Below are 20,869 nucleotides of genomic sequence, written 5' to 3'. Positions count from 1 at the left end.
CCCAGTATCAACATAATCCGTGGAAAGGTAAGTCACTTTCGTACATCCCTAAGCGCAATTTAGGGATGGCGGAGAATTTCTCCCCGAAACTTCGGGGGGCCGAGCGCCAACGTGTTCGGCCCCCAGAACAAGTTTTGGGGAGAAATCCTCCGCCCCCCCGCCTCCCGCCCCCCCCCCCCCCCGGGACGGGACTTACCTTCCCTGAATGTCCCTCCCGGCGGCGGGTCCGGATGGCGGTTCGTCCGGTATTCGAGCGGGGCGGGAGCGGCAGCCGGTCTTTCGACCGGCTGCCGCCCCCGCCATTGCAATGAAAGAAAAAAAAAAACACATCCCCTGATAGGCTACGTGACGATTCACGTAGCCTATCACGGCAAGATTTGCAAAGTCAGCCATGATAGGCTACGTGAATCGTCACGTAGCCTATCACGGGTGACTTTAAAAAAAAAAAAAAAAGTGTGTACGGATAATGGCAGCCCCCATAGGGAGCCGCCATTCGCGTTCCTTATTTGGTCGCTGTAGTCTACGTCAATGTTTACATAGACTATGGCGAAAACAAGGGCAACGCTATTTGCGTTGCCCTTATTTTCGCCGTAGTCTACGTAAACATTGACGTAGACTACAGCAACTAAATAAGGAACGCGAATGGCGGCTCCCTATGGGGGCCGCCATTCACGTACGCGCTTTTTTTTTTTTAAAGTCACCCGTGATAGGCTACGTGACGATTCACGTAGCCTATCACGGCTGACTTTCCAGATCTAGCCGTGATAGGCTACGTGAATCATCACGTAGCCTATCAGGGGACGTTTTTTTGTTTTTTTTTTTACTTTCGTGTTCGCGGCCGGGCGAGGTGGGTAGCCTCCTCCCTGGCCTGAATTTCGGCCGGGCGAGGCGGGAAGCCTCCCCCCCCTGGCCTGAACTTCACGGGGGGAGCAGCGAAGCACTCCCCCCCACCGCAAAAAAGCTGCGAGAAAAGGTAAATGACTTTCGTTCACCCCTAGCGCAATTGCCTTATATCACTGTGCCACCTAGAGGTTACATAGCAGAAAAGCAGGAAGGGAACTGTTGCTTGTGTAGTGCTCAAAACTGAAAGTAGATGAACTGGTTTAAGAGCCTCAGATAGAACAGCCCGATGTCTCTGTCTTATCCTTGAGTCAATGAGTGTTTGTGATGGAGTTCCTATGTGTGTTAATGTTTCCTGTGTCTGTGTGCTGTAAGTTATAAAGTGGAATCTTGTGTTCGTATTTGAGTTGTCTACCATGAATGAGGTATTACATGTTTGCTTTCTGGAAAGAATAGAAGGTTATTTCCACTAAAATATGTAGTAAAATGTTTTCAAATTTCCATTGTAGATAAAATAGTTTTATTTGACTTATGCTAGTCCCAGGACCCACCATAGCCTTGATCTGGACCTGCTCAGTCTGCTCAAAACACCCAGTCTATTCTCCACACAAACACCAGCCGACAATACTCCTCAATTAGAAAGGGGAGAGAACGGCATTCCGGTTCCAAATATCTCCTGGCTATTGCACGTAATCAGCCAACTATTTAGTTGCATGGCAACTTACTTCCTCTAACTCACTGCAAGTGCAAGTGCTCGGTTCCCTTTAAATTGCCACCAGAAGTTAATCACTTTACTATGTCCAATAGTCTGTGCAGTGACCACCCAGAGGTGAAAAAATCAATACAATTATAGAACACTTCAGCAGGAGAGTGGTGGTCTTACTTGGATTTCTTTATCAGTTGCTCCCTTGTGTTCAGATTGGGTCTCAGAACAATGATATAGCACTTGGGAAAGAATATAAAGCCCAGTAACCCAGCACTGGAAGCCAAGATGGAGAAGACCTCCACAGCTACCATGTATTTTCCTCTGGTGCTCAAGTAGGTTGGAATGAAGGACAACCAAACACTACAGAAGACCAACATGCTGAAGGTGATAAACTTGGCTTCATTGAAACTGTCGGGCAATTTCCTGGCTAGGAAAGCCACAATGAAGCTGCCAACAGACAAGCAGCCCATAAAGCCCAGGACAGAATAAAACATGGTGACTGACCCTTCATTGCATTCCAGTATGACTTCTTCAGCCATTGAGTGCATGTCACGATCCGGGAATGGGGGAGAGGTTGTCAGCCACACAGTACAAATGGCAGCTTGAATACAGGAACAAGAAAGAACAATGGAGATGGCCAGTCTTTTCCCCACCCATTTCCTCATGCTGGACCCAGGCTTGGTGGCCAGGAAAGCTAGAACTACGATGATGGTCTTGGCCAACACAGAAGAAACAGCCATTGAGAAGATGATCCCAAAAGCAGTTTGGCGAAGGAGACAGGTCATCTTCTGAGGCTGGCCAATGAACAGAAAAGCACACAGGAAGGAGAGCAGGAGGGAGGCAAGGAGGGTGTAGGTGAGGTTCCGGTTGTTGGCTTTAACAATTGGAGTGTCCTGGTGCTTAATGAAGATCCGAAGCACTAAAGCTGTGACACAAAAAAAGGTCACAGCAGAAATGGTCAAACCGGTTCCAAGAGATTCTTCAAAGGACAAGAAAGTTAGATATTTCGTAATGCAAAAATCCTGGTCATTGTTTGGATAATGATCTTCTGGGCACTGAAAGCAGTCATCCACGTCTGGGAAAAAGAACACACTGATACATGAGCACCTTATGCAAAGTGCACTGCAGCAATTAACGTAATATTTCAGACCTCTGAATGAAGCCTCAACGCCTGAAAGTCCTGTTTGAGATCTCCTCATGCCATGCTGTCTACAAGAAGTGCTCATGGATAGTCAAGGTGAAGCCCAAGTGAGCAAAGCAATCTCAAATACTGCATTTTTTTATTGCAGTCAAGTGAGGTTCTATTTGCAATGTCATAAACAAATAGGTCATCATAGCAAGTTGTATATAATCACCCTTAGCAACAGCCTAGTAACAGCCTACTACCACTGCAGTAAGCAATTAGAAATCATAATGTCTGGACATACGGTCATTCTTCAGCATTCAGGCTGGGGTATTTCTTTTTCCTTCACCTTTGGGAGGAATATAGGGGTGGGGGAGTTGGGGTCCCCATGTGATGGGTGCAGGTCAGTGGGGAGAGGCATAACCAGCCACTTATATGTCAGTCACACCTCAACCAATGCCTCTTTTTGCTGGTGTGGCATTCATTGTGTTTCCCCTATGCTTCAGTAAGGGGTTAGCCAGTCCTCTGTTTGGGGGCTGAATAGGAAAGTTTTGGCACCCTCCGATTCTCTTCCTGCTACTCCTTACTTTCTCAGGGAGATTTATCACTGATTTGGTGATCTGGCTTCCACATCGGTCATATCTGGCAGGTAGGGATGGCGGAGAATTTATCCACGAATCTCCGGGAGGCCGAATGCCAACGCACTCGGACCCCCGAAATTGGCAGTGAAATTCTCCGCCGGCCCCCAGCCCCCCCCCCAGGATGGGACTTACCTCGTGCAAATGTCCCTCTCGGCAGCGGGTTCCGGCGGCATTGCGGCGGCGGCAGCCAATCTTCTGACTGGCTGCTGCTGCCGCCATTGCAAAATAAAAAAGGAAAGTAAAAAAACAAAACACACACCCGTGATAGGCTACGTAACGATTTATGTAGCCTATCATGCCTAGATTTCCAAAGTCAGCCGTGATAGGCTACGAAAATTGTCACGTAGCCTATCACAGGTGACTTTGAAAAAAAAAAAAAGCACGTACACAAATGTCGGCGCCCATGGGCGCCGCCATTTGCATTCCTTAGTTTGGCACATCTAGCCTACGTAAAGATTTACGTAGACTATGGCGAAAATAAGGGCAACGCGAATAGCGTTCCCTTATTTTCGCCATAGTCTACATAACTCTTTATGTAGACTAGACGTGCCAAACTAAGGAATGCAAGTGGCGGCGCCCCATTGGCGCCGCCATTTGCGTACGCGCTTTTTTTTTCCCCCAAAGTCATCCGTGATAGGCTACATGACGATTTACGTAGCCTATCACGGCTGACTTTGGAAATCTAGCCGTGATAGGCTACGTAAATCGTTACGTAGCCTATCACGGGTGTGTTTTGTTTTTTTTACTTTCCTTTTTTTTTCGTGGCCGAATAGACGGGGCGCTTCTCCCCGGCCTGAATTTCGGCGGTGAGGAATGGGGCGCCTCCCCCCCAGCCTGAATTTCGGCTGGGCGAGGCAGGGCGCCTCCCCCTCCTCGCCTGAACTTTGGGGGGAGAACCGAAGTACCTCACCCCCACCGCGAAGCAATCTGCAGGACCAGGTAAGTCCCTTTCGTCCATCCCTACTGGCAGGTAGGGATGGTGGAGAATTTCTTCACGAATCTCCAGGAGGCTGAATGCCAACGCATTCGGCCCCCCGAAATTGGTGGAGAAACGGTCCGCCACCCCCGGAATGGAACTTACCTTTGGCAAATGTCCCTGGTGATGGTGGCTCCCGGCAGAGGTTCGGCGGTGGTTCGGCGCTGGCAGCGGCTGGTCTTCCGACCAGCTGCCGCCACCGCCATTTCCAAGGTGAAAAAAACAACAACAACAAACGTGATAGGCTAGGTAAAGATTTACATAGCCTATCATGGCTAGATTTTCAAAAAACACTGTGATAGGCTACGTACATCCTTACGTAGCCTATCACGGCTGACTTTGGGGGGAAAAAAAAGCGCGTACGCAAATTTTTTTGTGCCCATGGGCGCCGCCATTTGCGTTCCTTATTTGGGCACGTGTAGTCTACGTAAACATTTACATAGACTACGGCGAAAATAAGGGCAACACAAATAGCAAAGGAATGTCCCTCCCAGCGGCGGGTCCGGCCGGCGGTTCGGCGGGTGTTTGTTCGGAGTGGGAGCGGCAGCTGGTCTTTCGCCATTCCAAGAAAAGAAAAAAAAAAAACGCCCCCGTGATAGGCTACGTGACGATTAACGTAACCTATCACGGCTAGATTTGCAAAGTCAGCCGTGATAGGCTACGTAAATCGTCACGTAGCCCATCACAGGTGACTTAAAAAAAAAAAAAAAAAGCACGTACGGATAATGGTGGCCCCCATAGGGAGCCGCCATTCCCGTTCCTGATTTGGTCGCTGTAGTCTATGTAAAGATTTACGTAGACTACAGCGACCAAATAAGGAACGCAAATGGCGGCTCTCTATGGGGGCCGCCATTAGCGTACACTTTTTTTTTTTTTTAAGTCACCCGTGATAGGCTACGTGACGATTAATGTAGCCTATCATGGCTGACTTTGCAGATCTAGCCGTGATAGGCTACGTTAATCATCACGTAGCCTATCACGGGGGCATTTTTGTTTTTTTTTTAAACTTTGGATTTTGCAGCCGGGCGAGGCGAGGCGCCTCCTTCCCAGCCTGAATTTCGGCCGGGCGAGGTGGGAAGCCTCCCCCCCCGGCCTAAACTTCGCGGGGGGAGCAGCCTCCCCCCCACCGCGAACAAGCTTCGAGGACAGGTAAGGTACTTTCGTCCACCCCTAGGGCAGGGTCCTCCATATCAAAGGATGGGTAACTCCCATGGGCTAGATTATATTTGGAACTTGGAGATTCCCCATCCTTGTCATAGAGCCAGGGTAAGAAACCTTAACTAAGGTATAGGTGCACACACTTTTCTCTGGATCTTTTTGCAGATCCTAAATTACTCTTGTTTCCTTGAACCTTAATTCACTGACTTGGGACTTCTTTTGGGTAGTGGGGAGAGGCAATGGTGGATACAAACTGGATTACAACTAATATTGATGATAAACTGTATAATGTGACAACTCTTACCATTTTTGTTTGAAATCTTCCCTTCTGGACATGAATGGCAATCATAGCAGCAAAACTGCTTCCCTTCCTTCTTTCTTTTAAAATAGCCAGGATGGCAATTGTCATTGCACATAGAAAGTGGCTGTGCCTGTCCAAAAATGGAAGAGGAGGCTGTGTTAACATCCAGAAAATACATTTGGAAAATACATTTGGACTTTATATATTACCAGTAGAAAAAAGACCTTTCTTTCACTTCAACAATTAAAGATCACATTTTCTCTGCTCTAAATGCTGAAAGTGCTCTTTAGACACAGAAGTAATATTGGAAGGTCATGACTTTGTCTAAAGAATCCATCAACAACCAGGAGTAGTGGATGATGAACACATGATAAATGCCTAGGGGTGGACGAAAGTCACTTACCTGTCTTTGAAGGACGTTCGCGGTGGGGGGGAGGCGCTTCGTTGCTCCCCCCGCGAAGTTCCGGCCGGGGGCGGAGGCTTCCCGCCTCGCCCGGCCGTGAACGCGAAAGTTTAAAAACAAAAACAAACGCCCCCTGATAGGCTACGTGACGATTCACGTAGCCTATCACAGCTAGATCTGCAAAGTCAGCCGTGATAGGCTACGTCAATCGTCACGTAGCCTATCACGGGTGACTTTAAAAAAAAAAAGCGCGTACGCTAATGGCGGCCCCCATAGGGAGCCGCCATTCGCGTTCCTTATTTAGTCGCTGTAGTCTACGTAAATGTTTACGTAGACTACGGCGAAAATAAGGGCAATGCAAATACCGTTGCCCTTATTTTCGCCGTAGTCTACGTAAACATTTACGTAGACTACAGCGACCAAATAAGGAACGGGAATGGCGGCTCCCTATGGGGGCCGCCATTATCCGTACACACTTTTTTTTTTTTTAAAGTCACCCGTGATAGGCTATGTGATGATTGACATAGCCTATCACGGCTGACTTTGCAAATCTAGCCGTGATAGGCTACGTGAATCGTCACGTAGCCTATCAGGGGGCGTTTTTGTTTTTTTTTCTTTTATTGCAATGGCGGCGGCGGCGGCAGCCAGACGAAAGACCGGCTGCCGCTCCTGCCCCACTCAAACACCCGCCGAACCACCGTCCGGACCCGCCGCCGGGGGGGATATTCGGCGAAGGTAAGTCCCGTCCCGGGGGGGGGGCGGGGGGCGGGGGGGGTTCGGAGGATTTCTCCCCGAACCTTTTTCGGGGGGCCGAACACGTTGGCGCTCGGCCCCCCGAAGTTTCGGGGAGAAATTCTCCGCCAACCCTATAAATGCCTCATGTAGAAAAGCCCTAAGTTATGTGTAACTGTTGGAGTTGCTTAGGGCTTCATATCATTGTATCTACAGAGTAACTTGCATGCAATAGGTTGCTAAAACATCCTAGAGTATTTGCCATGTATGATAATGTTCCTGGGCAAATATATCCCCTACCTTAAAGCTTTCAGTATCTCATCCTTCGAAACACCATACAGAGCATTTTCCAATTAGTATGATTTTCCTGTTATTTTATCTTTGATGCAATTGGTCGGTGTTGTCTGCTAATACTCTGCTTCTTCTGTGATTAAACTTTATAATTTGTTGCTGGAAAACTTGTTGTTGTCACAAGACTCCGAAGGGGGAGCTCAAAATGTCGACTTCTCTGCTCAAACACTCCAGCCCCATTGTGAAGTGGCTCTTAGTCTCCCCTGAGCTGAACCCAGTTCAAAATGGATGTTGGACCCTGCCTTGACTGATATCCTGACTTTGCCAAACAGTCCCCCGCTCACCTTCCCCCAAATTCCTCCTTCCCAGAAACACATTCACAATAGGACAGAGGGAGATGGTAATACGTGATTGAGGACTCTCTCTTAGGCAGCAGAGGCCCTACAAAATGTATTGTTTTCTAACTACAAGCCCCATGATCCCCTGCATGCTGCATGCTGCATGCATGTCGGACTCCCCTGGCACCAACATATCTATTTATTTATTACATTTCTGTACCACCCATTAGCCAAAGCTCTCTGGGTAGTTCACAACAATTAAAACCACAAAATGCATCATAAAATACAATGTAAAATGTAAAAGCTTAAAACTACAACATAAAAGTACAAACCAAAATAAAAACCTAGCAACAATGCAGAGATTTAAAATACAATAACAGATTTTAAACAATTTTCCTTTAGGTGCCAAGGTGAACACTTTTTTTATTCATCCAGGCTTTTAAAGATGTACAGATACATCGGTAAGCTTTTATCTGCCGTTTTTATCCCTCTTTGTTATTATTTTATTGGGGTTGTATTTTTTCCAATTGCTGTATTATTGTGAGCTGCCCTGGAATTAGGGATGTTCAAATCAGCAAAGCCCTTCAAAGTTCTCTGAATTCCATCCTGAAGCTCATTTCAACTTGAGTCTCTATCAGATTATGAGCTTTGTTTTCTTTGTTTTTTTCTTTTTGCGGGAAAATCTGTGCATATTTTTTCAAATGTATGCATCAAATCTGTACATTTCTGAAATATACACACCTTCTGATTAATGTGATTGTGCACATTTTTCAAAGTACACATTTTTTCATGTGCAGTTTTCAAATGTACACATGCTGTCGAATGCATTGGGGGAGGGTTGCGAATTGCATTGCAAGCTTGGATTGCATTGCAAGTTCTTTGCATGCTGCCTTTCAGTATTTCTTTCCCAGCTATGCAGCAGCCTTTCAAGGGAGACAAAGGCTGAATCCAACATAGGATCTCTTCTCTGAGGAAAGGATTGCTTCTGACACCTGTCAGACCTGGAAGGACCAAAAGGGAAAGCAAACATGGGTGGGTGGAGTAATCCTATGGGGATAGGCGGCTTCCTCCAAACTCAGAGGCAACCGCCTATCCAATGCAGGTTGGGTGGACCACAGAGGTGATCTTTTCCTCCACACTCCGGCCACACTGCATTTGCGGATAGGTGGCCAATTTCAGCTGTCTTGCCACAGTGCTTCAGAATGGCGGGGTGGAGATGACACATAGGAAGCATTGTACTGGCCCTTCTGAGGTCCTTTCCCACCCCTGGGAACACTCCCTTTCCTCCTGCTCTGTGCTGCTGTCATGAGTGCAGAGCCAGGGACGATCCATGCCGCCTATGAAGCAGCGGGGGTAGGGGAAGGGAGGTGGTTTTCTGGGAACCGACTCCAGAGCATGTTCTCTGAAGTCAATTCCCGAAAAATCTGAGTAATCCTATGGCCATCCAGCCACTGTCTCATGGCCAGAAGAGAGCACCCTAAATGAATTTGGCTTTCTTAGTATTTCTAATGGACTCACACAAGCATGCATGCATGCATGCACCATGAGGATTTTCAAACTTGCAACAAGAATGATCAAAAAGGCCCCATAGTTTGAAAGTGAAGGCAGAAGAGACTAAGAGATCAGTACCCATATTCTGTGATGGACTTGGACACTAGTTGTTGTTGAGGATATCAATTTCTGTTCCTAAGAAGGTGACCTTGATGACTGATGAATCCTAGGCATATTTGCTTGGGGAAAACCCCTTCAAGTTGAATGGAACTTATGGCAGATTAGCTAGGCAAAGGAGTTCAACCTTATAGGACAAAGCACTTAAAAATAATGTCATTTTAAAGTTTTGTCAGTGGAAATGTGGGAGTTGAAAACATGGTTTGAATGGGCTTTATCTAATTGTCAAAACAGAGACATAGGTCTATAGCAGTGTTTTCACACATAATCAATTTCTGAACATTGGGGAGTGATGAGTGACACTACAGAAGGTGAACAAATTCTACCTGACTGAACCTGGTGGGCCATACTATGGCATGCTCATGAGTAGTGACTTCATCTTCTGGGAGCATCTCTGGGTCTATCCTTCCAACTTTCCAAGTTTTGTAAATTGACTATTTTGTGTTAGAAATCATAGAGCTATTTCAGTGTCTTCCAAATGAATCACATCTGAACAATGGGAATGACAGGATGCACCAGAGAAGGTGCACAAATCCTACCTGATTGAATCTCATGGGCCATACTATGGCATCCTCATGAATAGTGAACTCATCATCTGGGAGCATCTCTGGGTCTATGCTTCCAACTTTTACTCGAAGAAAGGAGTCATTGGAGAAGGTGACCCAACTGAGAATATCAAAGCCAGCCACCATTTCCCCATTTTGGTTAAAGGAAACCCTTTCACCAGCAGTATTGTTAAATGAGACACTTCTCAGAAAGTGGTGGAGCTAAATTGAAAGGGGAGAAAGACAATTCAACATTATGTACACTATGCAAATAAACAATGAGACATTCATATTTCAGATTTGACATATGTAGTTAAGAACTTCTTTTAAAAGTTATTGATGCTAAAACTGGCATTAGTAGACTAGTAATATGAGTAACTGAGCATTTTGAAATGCTGGGTGGTGCATTAGTAGTGATAGTAGTAGGTCCTATTAGTAATCATGCAACTAAGGTGCAATGTGCATGGCAGTGAACAGAGCAACAGGAGTCAAAGATACACAGGAAAATAGAAATCCAGTTAAGATCCTGCCTAGAGGATCACAATCTAATGAATGTGAAAACCACATGGCGAAAGAGGAAGGACATGTGTGACTTCACCCTTGGGTAGTAAATGGCATGGAGGAATGCATCATGATCCCATTACTAATTGCTTTTGCTGGAATAGTCAGGTCACAACCCGGCCTCTTTCACAGCCAGCACTCAGTTGTAATAGGACAAATGTCATAGCACTTGGTGAGTAAATAGATTTTATTACATGATGAAGTCATTGAAGACAAACACAGCCAATGCAAAGGGAAGGGCAATACAGTGTTTACATTATTCCCACCCACTTACAAGATGAACATGAGTCAGTAGCATGAGGAAGCTGCAAAAACAGCTAGTGTTATTTTAGGCTATTAGAACTATAGTTTCCAAGTCATGAGAAGTATTAATTCCACTTTATTCTGTACCAGTCAAATCTTATCTGCAGTACTATGTCCAGTTTTGAGCACCATGCTTTAAGAAGGATATAAAAATAAAATTGGAATGGGCTCAAAAGAGTGCAGCACATGGGGTAAGTGGAACAACAACCAAAATTATATTAGAGTAAATGTTGAAGCTACCGGATATGTTTAGCTTGAAGAAGGGATGATTGTGAAGTGACATGATGACAATCCTCAACTGAATGGCTGCTAAAAGTAAAGGTGCCCCCAACCAGTCATGTCCGACTCTAGGGTGTGGTGCTCATCTCCATTTCTAAGCTGAAGAGCCAGCGTTGTCCGAAGACGCTTCCGTGGTCATGTGGCCAGCATGACTGAACACCAAGGTGCACAGAACACTGTTACCTTTCCTGCCGAAGCAGTGCCTATTTATCTACTTGCAATTTCTTGCTTTCAAACTGCTAGGTTGGCAGGAGCTGGGACTGAAGACGGGAGCTCACTCCATCATGCGGCACTCGGGTCTCGAACTGCTGTCCTGCCGACCTTCCTGTCTGCAGTTCAGCGTCTTAACCACTAAGCTACTGCCTCACAAAATGGGGCAAATACTTCTTCTCTACTACTCCACAAGACCAAACTATATCTAATAAGCTTAAGTTCTGGGAGGGCAGAATCTAGGTGATCACTGTAGTGGTAAGGGTAGTTCAACCATAGATCTAATTACCTAGAGGTGTTATGGGCTTTCATTCACTGGAGGTTTTCAGACAGAAGCTGTGAAACCAGAGGCTGTAAAATGTTGTTTTTTTCTGCATTGAGTACATGATTTGATTACACATACTGTATGTACACACACACACACCATCATCATCATCATCATCACTGTCATCATCCACATGTACTGACAACTGTTCAAAAACTTATGAAAAATAAAAATGCATACAAATCAAATGGAGATGACCAAACAATGTTATGCACTGCAACCAATTTACACTTATCAGACATGACCAAACTAATCGAGGGAATTGTGATTTTAATGTGAACAGGAGCACATAGATGACAAAATTCTATCCTTTGCAAAAGAAGTACCTTTGATACATTCTGGATTGAAGTGTGTAGGGATCAGTGAGATTTTTGTATCAGTTCAATTTTGATAAGACTTTACCAAAAAATCGTGATGTTCTACATATTTGAGACAAAAGGAAATTATTCTTATTCTGAAGAACTAAATGTGGGGGAAACCGTAATGAACAGATTAATCCATCCAGTCCAATGGCTTTGTGGCTTAGATCCAAAAAGTCTGGGTTTAAATCCCTATTCAACAGCATCATTGCTTAGGGTTGCCACCTCTTTTTTTCAAATAGACCCCTCATCTTTAACAGCTACAAGCCAGGTAAGTACCACATTGCCCTCTCCATGCAGGAAACAGATGCACCTATTAAATCTGGCTGGTGCAGAAAGATGTAATTTAATTTCTTTCTTTCTTGTTTTAAGAATTTGCCAACATTATCAAAATTCTTCATATTTTGGAGAGAAAGAACCTGAGATTTTGAAAATGTGAATGTGGAAGAATGTTGAACGTATACATTTGCTGATCCCTACAATCATTATATGAGCAGTTATGCTCAATACTCCTGCATTAGTGTGCTGAGAACATTACCTGCCATGGATGCAGATTTTGGATATTCTGCTTCTCTCCAGCAAGTCCTTGCTGAAATTTCGATTTACACATGTCATGCAAAGCATATGCCACAGCATAGACAGCATTGTAGGTACTGTAGCTGTGGACAGTCATGGTCATTTCAAAAACAGACCCAGGAAGAGTCTCCAGCTTCTCATCCCCTGTGCAGATCCCCTCAGAATGCATATCTAAACTGGAGCTGGGGAACAAACACATAAATGCCTGTTGCCAGAAGTCCCTGATGAAGCCATCTTCTTGGTCTGAGTTTGGGTTTCTGTTCTGAAGAAATTTCTGGAATCCCAACACCTCCTTTGAGTGAATGGAAAGGGATAAAGCACCATGGATGAAGCTTATGTCCCAATTCCTTTGAAAGGGTAGTGATGTGAAATCCATCTGGGCTGTCATAATCCAGACTTTACTTAATCTCATCATTGGTCCATGACGATACGCTGGAATCTCAGCCAAAATTCTCAAAGTTAGAATTGTCTGAATTTCTCCATGTATGAGAACTGCATTGGCAGTGCTTCCCTTGACAAGGAAAGCTAGTTCAATGAAATCCTTCATCATTGTTTCTATGTCACTGAAAAAAGTGATTTGGGGTAGTTTTTCTATGAAGTCAAAGCAGATACCTCTCTGTGAAAACTTGGGAAGTTCTTTCTGTACAAAGTTCTCTCCATGGTCATCATCTATATAAATCACCCCAATCCATGACCACTTGAAATGGTGCAGTAACTGGATAATGCCCATATACTGATGAGTCCCAGCTGGAAACATAGGGTGGAAAGAAGCAGCTTGGAGTTTGTTATTTGTCAGTGGAGCTGAGCCATACGTTAGCTGAGGACGTGAAGGAGATGAAGCAGATATTTCCAGATTAAATGATCCGGGTACGAATGTTTGTGCATAGTGATGAACATTCCCAATTGTAATGCATGTTCCCAAACATCATTTGCAATCCAGATTTTGTGTGGGCACATAAATGAGTCTGTATAGGGTTCATCACACAGGGGCAAAAATCCACATCAACACCAGGGTTTTGTCCATCCAGTTTCATTACGGGATCAGATCAGGCAACTTTAAACAATTGTTTCTATCTCGTTATATTCCATTCCTTGCCATTTCAAGGGGTGGCTACTTTTCCATGAAAAGCCATTACATGCACTGGGGACACTGTAAAATTTCCTCCTGGTTCCTGCCCCTTTCGGTTTGGTTATGATTGACACACAATGTGGGTGGAGAGCAACCTCCACCGAACCGCCAGTACCACACCCTCACAGGCAGCAGATTCCCAGCAAACTGCTCGAATACTGGTACGGGTGGGTGGATCACTTACCCCGTTCCACCTGGGGGGGTCCCTGGGGGGGAGGTGATCCATCCCTCCCCCTGGAATCTGTCCAGGCTGGCCTTGCTCCGCGGTGATCCTGTGGAGCCAGTCGCCGGCTCCACAACGCCGGCAATACAGCTGGCCGCCATTGCCATGCCGTATCGCTGTGCAAAGTCTGGACGCAAATGGTGTCCACTACACCATTTGCGTACCTGTTTTCACACGAGAGGCTATGCAAGTTATGTTTATGTAGATATTTGCGTAGCCTATCGCGTGAAAATGGGTGCAAATGGCGTCGTGGAGGCCATTTGCGTCTGTACTTAGCACAGCGATACGGCATGGCAATGGTGGCCGGCTGTATTGCCAGGGCTGCGGAGCTGGCTGCTGGCTCCGCAGGATCACCACGTGGGGGAGCTGGCCTGGACGGATTCCGGAGGGGCGTGGAGGTGAGTGCGCCATTCCTCCATGGACCCTAATGGGGCCAGATTCTTGGAATCCAGCATCATTGGGGTCTGTGGCGGAATTCTCCAACATCCCTAAATACTGGCATGCCGGCATCCTGCCCATTCTGAGCTGTGGAGAAAGCAGCCAAAGTCAGGAGCAAAAGTCAGTGCATTGCATTTAGTCAGGGCACGGCAAACCGGCATGGCGGCAAACTGGTATTGCAGCAAGCTGGCGGGTCATTATGAGTATACTGATACATCCACCACCCCAATGGCTTTCTTTCGTCATCATGACCACACCACCAACAAACCAAAACAACCGCCCACACCCGCACCCACACACAGAGGTTTCTTTGCTCTATGGGAGAAATACCTGGGGAGATCATGGCACTCCTGTTACTGCATTTTTTTTTTCCTGTTCGGGATAACATGGGATAGGCAGGGGGAAATGGTGGGGAAATCCCTGGAGGATTACTACCTTGTGTAATGGACCCACAAACCTCTGTCAGTCGCTAATGATGAATGTGTGATAAATTGCAAGTGTAGAGATGCCCTATGAACCAGGATGAGTCATACATTGTATCTGATGTTTTCATGTTACTGTCTTGACTCATGCCAGCAAATTAACATATCCCCCTTGTCCCATTCTATCACTAGCTTGGAGATTTTCATAATGATTTGGCTCAACTGTCCGATGCTATGAATTTCTATTTTTTTCCACAACAATGAAATATGTATGTATGTATGATGACAGTTATATCCTGCCTTTCCCTCTCCTGAACGAACCTGAGTTGGCATACATAACCCTCCTCTCCTTTGTATCCTCACAACAACCCTGTGAGGTAGGTGAGGCTGAGAATCAGTGACTGGCTCAAAGCACCCATGGTACAGGAAGGATGTAGAATTGGTGAGGTTCTGAGCTTGCTTTGCTCTTCTCATATGTCATTTATCAGATTGAACATTGTGTATCCTTTTAACCAGCACCAACGTCTCTGATGAGCTTATTATAGGGCCGATAGAACTAAGCTATTTTTAAAGCAAAAACAAAACAAAACGAACTCCAAACAACCTTGTAAGGTAGGCTGGGCTGAGAAGCTGTGGCTGCTGTAAGTCACCCAGTGAGCTTCCATGGCCGAGCAGGGACTAGAACCCGGATCTCCTGACACCCAGTCCAACACTCTAGCCACTGCACCACAATATTTGGTTTAGTCCTTGGAAAACAATAATCCAAACATCACATTTGAGTAATCTGTGGATGTGTGTGTTTTCGGAGGGGTGTGTGTAATCCCCGAACACAGGTGTGTGAATTCCTATCTGTACATATAGAAGAAGGAATTGGCTATGCCAACATTTGGAGTTTCTTTGCCCTGAGCAGTGGAGGAGGCTACTTCCTCTATTTTTATGTTTCACTTTTTTTTTCTTCTCTAACTGCAGAAACATCAAAAGGAGCTCTGCTGTTGGCAACTTGACCACAAGTTCTTTACTCCCCCCCCCAAAAAAATGACCCAGACACGTCATCACTCCATTGCATGCAGATGGGCATGCAAAAGATTGCACTATGAATCATAAGATTGCATTATGAATAAGGTTCCCAAGAACTGGGTTATCATTATTAAAGGTTTAGCATTTTAAAACATAGACATATTTTTAAATGATATTGCAGAGGCCCAAACTCCAGTGCCCACCCCCTGCCTGCAGAGGAAGAAGACTGGGAATCCAAGGGAAAAGGCAGCTGCATGGAGAGAAAGTTGTAAGTGAAGACAATATGTGAGAATATGTAGAACATGATTACTGCTTACATGGAGTTGATTATGCCTTTGCACTGAATTTGGACTGAAATAAATAGTTGGTAAATAGGTGAGTGAGGGCAGTGTTGTCTGTGCCCATGGGGCTAGAAGGAAGGGGTGATTCTCTATAACACCCAACGCCTGAACAATGAGGTGTACAGAGTTTATCACTGTCCCTCCACTTCCACAAGATAGCAGAGATTCACCAACATTCACTGCTACCCAGGTTTTCCAGCTGAATTCTTTCTATGGTCCTAAACTGCAATTCTGCAAAGCTTCGAGTGGCGATACAGGGGGCCAAAGGTAGCTTAGCAGAATGCTGTGCCTTGCATTGATCAAGATATAGGACCCTGGGTTTCCTTCTTCCAGCGTTTGTTATTTCCCTGCATGCCAAGGCACCCCTTTCTACTTTAAAACACAGTCATACATACAATGTAATAAAAGGACAAGAGAAGTGTGAATGCCATTTTAAACTCTAGTGTTCCAGTGTGAATTTCTTACCAGTGGAATCTTGTAGATGCTCAGAATTTTGGCCATGAAGAGAATAATGTTAGAATTCGGTCCCCCAATGACAGCTACTGGATTGCTCTGGATGTCACATTTATAGTTAGGGACAAATCTGTCCCATGTAGAAAGCAGTTCCAGTGACGCAAGGTAGGTCCAGCTTGCAATGAAATGGCTGTTGGCAATATAGAAGCCCAGGGTGATGTTGGGTAAGATCAAGGGGTTTTCATTGATCTCCTTAAGAGCAAATACCAAGGCCAGGATGTGCTGGTAGTTCTGAGTTAGGACCCTGCAATGAGAGTTACATGCTGCATCACTGTGTACCTTCTTTGGAATATTCCATTAGTCACGTTTCTGTTCAGTATATGTTTGCTTTCAAATACATTGAATGGTCTCAGTCCATGGAGGTGTGAGGAAACATCGATGCATAACACTAGGCTTTTGACTTCTCCAAACACACTGCCCAGTACATGTCTGCAAGCTATTAGTTAGCAGAGGTACACATGCATGCATTTGTTCAATTTTTGGAACCACTTTTTAAATATAGATAGATTGGCTTTGTTTTATGGATTTGTAACTTCTCCTGCATGCATGTATTAGAAGTATGGCAGATAAGAGTGATTAGATGCTTTGGACTCACTCACTCACTGCCTGGGGTGTTAAGATTCATCCGGTGTATTTCCACATCCATTAGAAAACTGTGATTAACTATGCATTCAAACCAACCACTCTAATTTGTATAAAATACAAAAGGGTGTCATACATTGAACCCAGGGCACAGTGCTTTATTGATGACATGGGATTATGGCCCATCACAGCCATTTTGTGAAAACACCCACAACACTGTCAAAATTCCTAATGAGCCAAAAATGTTGGAGACCCTTGCTTTAGACACCTCCTTTTCTGTTCAGACCCAACTGCCATGCTGTCAAAAATCTGCAAGTCCTCAAGCCTCATAGGTATATGGGGCATTGGGATGGGGGTGTTGTTCATTTGTTTGTTTAAAAAAAAACACCCAAATGTATTCCCTTTACTATATATGAATAAATATTTTCTTTTTATTGTATTCATTGATTGATTTTATTTCATTTCATTTCTATACCACCCAATAGCCGTAGCTCTCTGGGACATTCACAAAAATATAGATATAATATCAATAAATCCTTTCTTCTTCTTCTTCTCCTCCTTCTTCTTCTTCTTCTGCTGTGTTTTACAGCCTGTAAGGCTTGCCATGCACATCTTTGGTAAAGCACTTGGGTGTTCTATATTGTGCCATCCCTGGTTTCAAGGCCACAGGAAGACTTTCATTAATTGTGTTGGATCAATTCAGCTGAGGGTAAGAAATTTCTCCCCCCACCCCCCAGAAAGCAATTGTTTTCACTTAGCTCATGATCAAAGATCACCTCAGATTTGCTCACGGTTTTGGGGTATAAAACCAACATGGGATGGGGGGAGATGCCTTGGCCTTCATTTGTTTTTGTTTTTCCCCATGCAAGGTTTGCCTTGGAGGGCTTGCTTTCTGAGGTATTGCTCTTCTGAAAACCTGTGTCACTGAGACCTATAAACAGGTTTAGAAAAGTAGTGTGTTTTATTGTTCTGCCCTGGAAGTTTTGGTTCTCTGGTTCTCTTGCATGTGATTCCCTTTGCCTTTTCCCTTTCCATAAATAAAGTTGCCACCTAACTGAACGTGTGAGCTTCTTTCAAATTAGCATTGGTACTAAGGCCTTGGTACTAACTTTCCTCATGATTATTGCTGCTGTTTAAAGTTTCAGGGCTTTGAAACAGAGGGTGCTGACTTGGGTCCTTGTTTCATCAGCCTTAGGGGTGTCCTGTAAGGTCTGAGGGTCCCCTAGATGAGGTTAAGTTGGAAATAAGGGACAGTGGCTGCCTACCTTGCTGAGTTTGTTTCAGCACCTTGGATAGCTCTGTTACAGTTCTGGCTAGTTCTGACTGAAACCTGCGAGGATTCATGACCCCACCAGAATTAGAGCCACCACCCTCCATGGGTTGGTGTTCAATCTGACCAGCCTTTTGTTCCTGCCTACACAGCGCGGGGGCGGGGGGGGGGGAGATTTATGGTACCCTTTAGTAACTGCATTTAGAATATAGATATAGAAACCCTTAGGGAGTCACCCCCGTGTATGTACAACCCATTCGCTTCCTATGGGGTGTCCCCATTTCACTTACAAACCCTGTAAGAATTCAGTTGTCTGAGTTTATTATTAGAAGTGATGATGATATTGATAATATAAGGCAGTGAAAGGAGCAGATTGCCTTTCTGAGAGAAAGAGAGAGAAATTCAGGGCAAGTTATTCCACGCCCAAAAGCACCTAAATCCAGTCCATAAAATAGGTGTGCCTAATAATATCTGAATGGATTTATTATAAATCTGAGAAAGAAACACACACACACACACACACACACACACACAAATGTGTACATGTACTCATCTTCTATACCCTCAGAGGGATGGTATCTGCATTCAACCTTAGAAGGACTTATGATCATGACAACATAAGGTACCAGAAGGACAATGCCATTCTGAGAAAAAGAGAGAAAGTTGTTGGTTAAATCATTCCCCACCAAACTGAACCTAAATCCAATCTACAGAATAGGTGTGCCTAATAATAAATGAATACTTTTATGATAAAACTGAGAAAAAAACAAAACCAATGCACACATGAACTCATCTTGTATAGCCTCAGACGGATGTTTTTGAAATGTGACCTCATTAGAAGAGATGTAGATCTGAGACAGAATGCCAGCAACGAGCAGGTCTCCGGGGTGGTAATACTTGTGATGAATACGAAGAGGGTCACCAATGCTGCATGAATCAAAAGGAACCTTGGATGCCAGCTGAGGCAGCAGAAGTAAAGCCATCCCCAGGAATAACACACCTTTGTTCACAGCTGTGCCATCCAGCTCATGACTTCCCACACATTGTACAGCAGCACAGCTTCAGCTGAATGGTCACTGGTCATTTGAATTCGAAACATGTCTGTACAGTGTAAAGTGTCAACAATCAAATTGACAGAGGTATGTCTTTTTGTAGCCTCGGCCAGGAATGACATCAGGGATATTAATAGCATCTTTCACATTGCAATCCCACGCATGTCTACTCAGAAGTAAGTCCCACTGCATTCCGGTGGACTTACTCCTTTGTATGCATGCGGCAGACAAAAGTCTCCCCCCCACCCGCCCCGCCGCCACAGCTAGGTGGCACTGGAAGTCCCTGGACAGTTGGAGAAGAAGTACATGTAATAATGTCTAATTTCATAATTGAAGGTGTGCTGATTCAGAATTATAGGTTCTCTGGAACATTGTGGAAGAAAGCATGGCTATCCCATGTCAATGGATGTCTTCTCAGAACCTACCAAGCACAACAGCAAGAGTCCCATGGGCTTGTAATAGCCAACTGCAAGAACATGAGAACAGAAAAATGAGAACTTCTGAAAGGGAGGGAGGAGGAAGTGACACCAAAAAGTAGAACCCGATTTCAAGGCATTAACTTCTGGAGGCTGCGTGATGCTTTGCACAAGCGCTAAACTGGATTAGTTTTCACCCTCCCCCAAATGAAGGGGATACCTGTTGGATCACTTTTGAATGCAGATGTATAGGTTTGTTCCATTACTCTTAACTCTGTCAATGTATCATCCTTACTTTAAACCCATCTGAGTTGAAAAGAACATTAAAAATCCTTACGGTGAAGGTGGGGTTCAAACCTCTGTGTGTTCTGAGTACAACATATTAGCAATCCACTGGTTTAAACACTGGAAGGCAACTTTGGCCTTCCAGAAGTTCCTGCCTTCAGCTCTCATCAGCCCTAGCCAGCATAGGCAATAGTTAGGGATGATGGGGCCCCAAACACGGTGCCCTCCCCTGTAGTAAAGCATATAGGTACAGTATATTGTATATACTGACTTTGTGATATATTGACTTGGCACCTGCCCCCCCAACACACACATATACCAATGTCCCTGAATTTCTCTCTCCCAGCTTGTCAAGGTTCCCCTTATGACCTGTACCCCTTGAGCAACCCCTTAAGGATCTCTTGCATACTTAAGAGCCCCACCCTCCTTCTTTTACCTTCCCCTTCCCAATAACATGGGGTTTAGGCTGTAGAGTGACACACCAGACACGGGGGTGAACCATGACAGTGTACTGGTAAATTTAAAGCAAGCAATAGCAACTATTGGTATTTACACAATAATGCTGAGTGATACAAAAGGCATTAAAAGGAAAATAAAATTGCAAAACCCATGTTCCTTTACCCTAGCTGTCCTTAAGACTTTTCTAGGCTGCTTCTTCCTGCTTACTCTTTGGACCCTGCTTTCACTTCAGGCTCTGGCCATCTCTCCTGCTCTTGCCCTGGCTGCAGCCTGGTCTTTCTGAGTCTTACTGGCTCTCTCCTTCTCTTTATATACCCTCCTCCCTCAAACGATTTTACTCTATGGATCCAGGAAAAGAGACGTTCCCAAAATGAGCACAGAAGCAAA

At 44.9% G+C, this 20,869-nt stretch overlaps 2 protein-coding genes across 2 annotated transcripts; both read right to left on the bottom strand.

The window, feature by feature from the left end:
* Window positions 1-1,719: 1,719 nt before the first annotated feature.
* Window positions 1,720-9,869, bottom strand: LOC146342595 (vomeronasal type-2 receptor 26-like). The gene is made up of 3 exons (XM_084807918.1): window positions 9,717-9,869; window positions 5,749-5,875; window positions 1,720-2,621 (listed from the first exon to the last, which is right to left on the bottom strand). Exons 1-3 carry the CDS (start codon window positions 9,867-9,869, stop codon window positions 1,720-1,722), a joined length of 1,182 nt encoding a protein of 393 aa, XP_084664044.1.
* A 2,407-nt stretch (window positions 9,870-12,276) lies between these two features.
* Window positions 12,277-20,001, bottom strand: LOC146342594 (vomeronasal type-2 receptor 26-like). Its single transcript, XM_084807917.1, has 3 exons — window positions 19,959-20,001; window positions 19,748-19,788; window positions 12,277-13,152 (listed from the first exon to the last, which is right to left on the bottom strand). The coding sequence occupies exons 1-3, from the start codon at window positions 19,999-20,001 to the stop codon at window positions 12,277-12,279; spliced, it is 960 nt and encodes a 319-aa protein (XP_084664043.1).
* Window positions 20,002-20,869: the final 868 nt, after the last annotated feature.

Source organism: Heloderma suspectum, chromosome 6 (genome assembly GCF_057233095.1).
Source record: "Heloderma suspectum isolate Gila_16-S chromosome 6, 16-S_ref, whole genome shotgun sequence".
NCBI lineage: Eukaryota > Metazoa > Chordata > Lepidosauria > Squamata > Helodermatidae > Heloderma > Heloderma suspectum.
The sequence above is the reverse complement of the archived record's forward strand: the minus strand, read 5'-3'. Positions and strand labels throughout refer to the sequence as shown.

Excerpts from the sequence above, each read along its gene's own strand:
- LOC146342595 (XM_084807918.1), bottom strand. The coding sequence starts at position 9,869 with ATGGTGGCTGGCTTTGATATTCTCAGTTGGGTCACCTTCTCCAATGAC. Across the intron at positions 5,876-9,716 it reads GGCCCATGAGATTCAATCAG|GCACAGCCACTTTCTATGTG; the intron begins GTAGGATTTGTG and ends ATTTTTGGACAG. Across the intron at positions 2,622-5,748 it reads GAAGATTTCAAACAAAAATG|ACGTGGATGACTGCTTTCAG; the intron begins GTAAGAGTTGTC and ends TCTTTTTCCCAG.
- LOC146342594 (XM_084807917.1), bottom strand. The coding sequence starts at position 20,001 with ATGGAACAAACCTATACATCTGCATTCAAAAGTGATCCAACAG. Across the intron at positions 19,789-19,958 it reads ATTCAAAAGTGATCCAACAG|TTGGCTATTACAAGCCCATG; the intron begins GTATCCCCTTCA and ends ATGTTCTTGCAG. Across the intron at positions 13,153-19,747 it reads GACTCTTGCTGTTGTGCTTG|CTAACGTATGGCTCAGCTCC; the intron begins GTAGGTTCTGAG and ends TCACGTCCTCAG.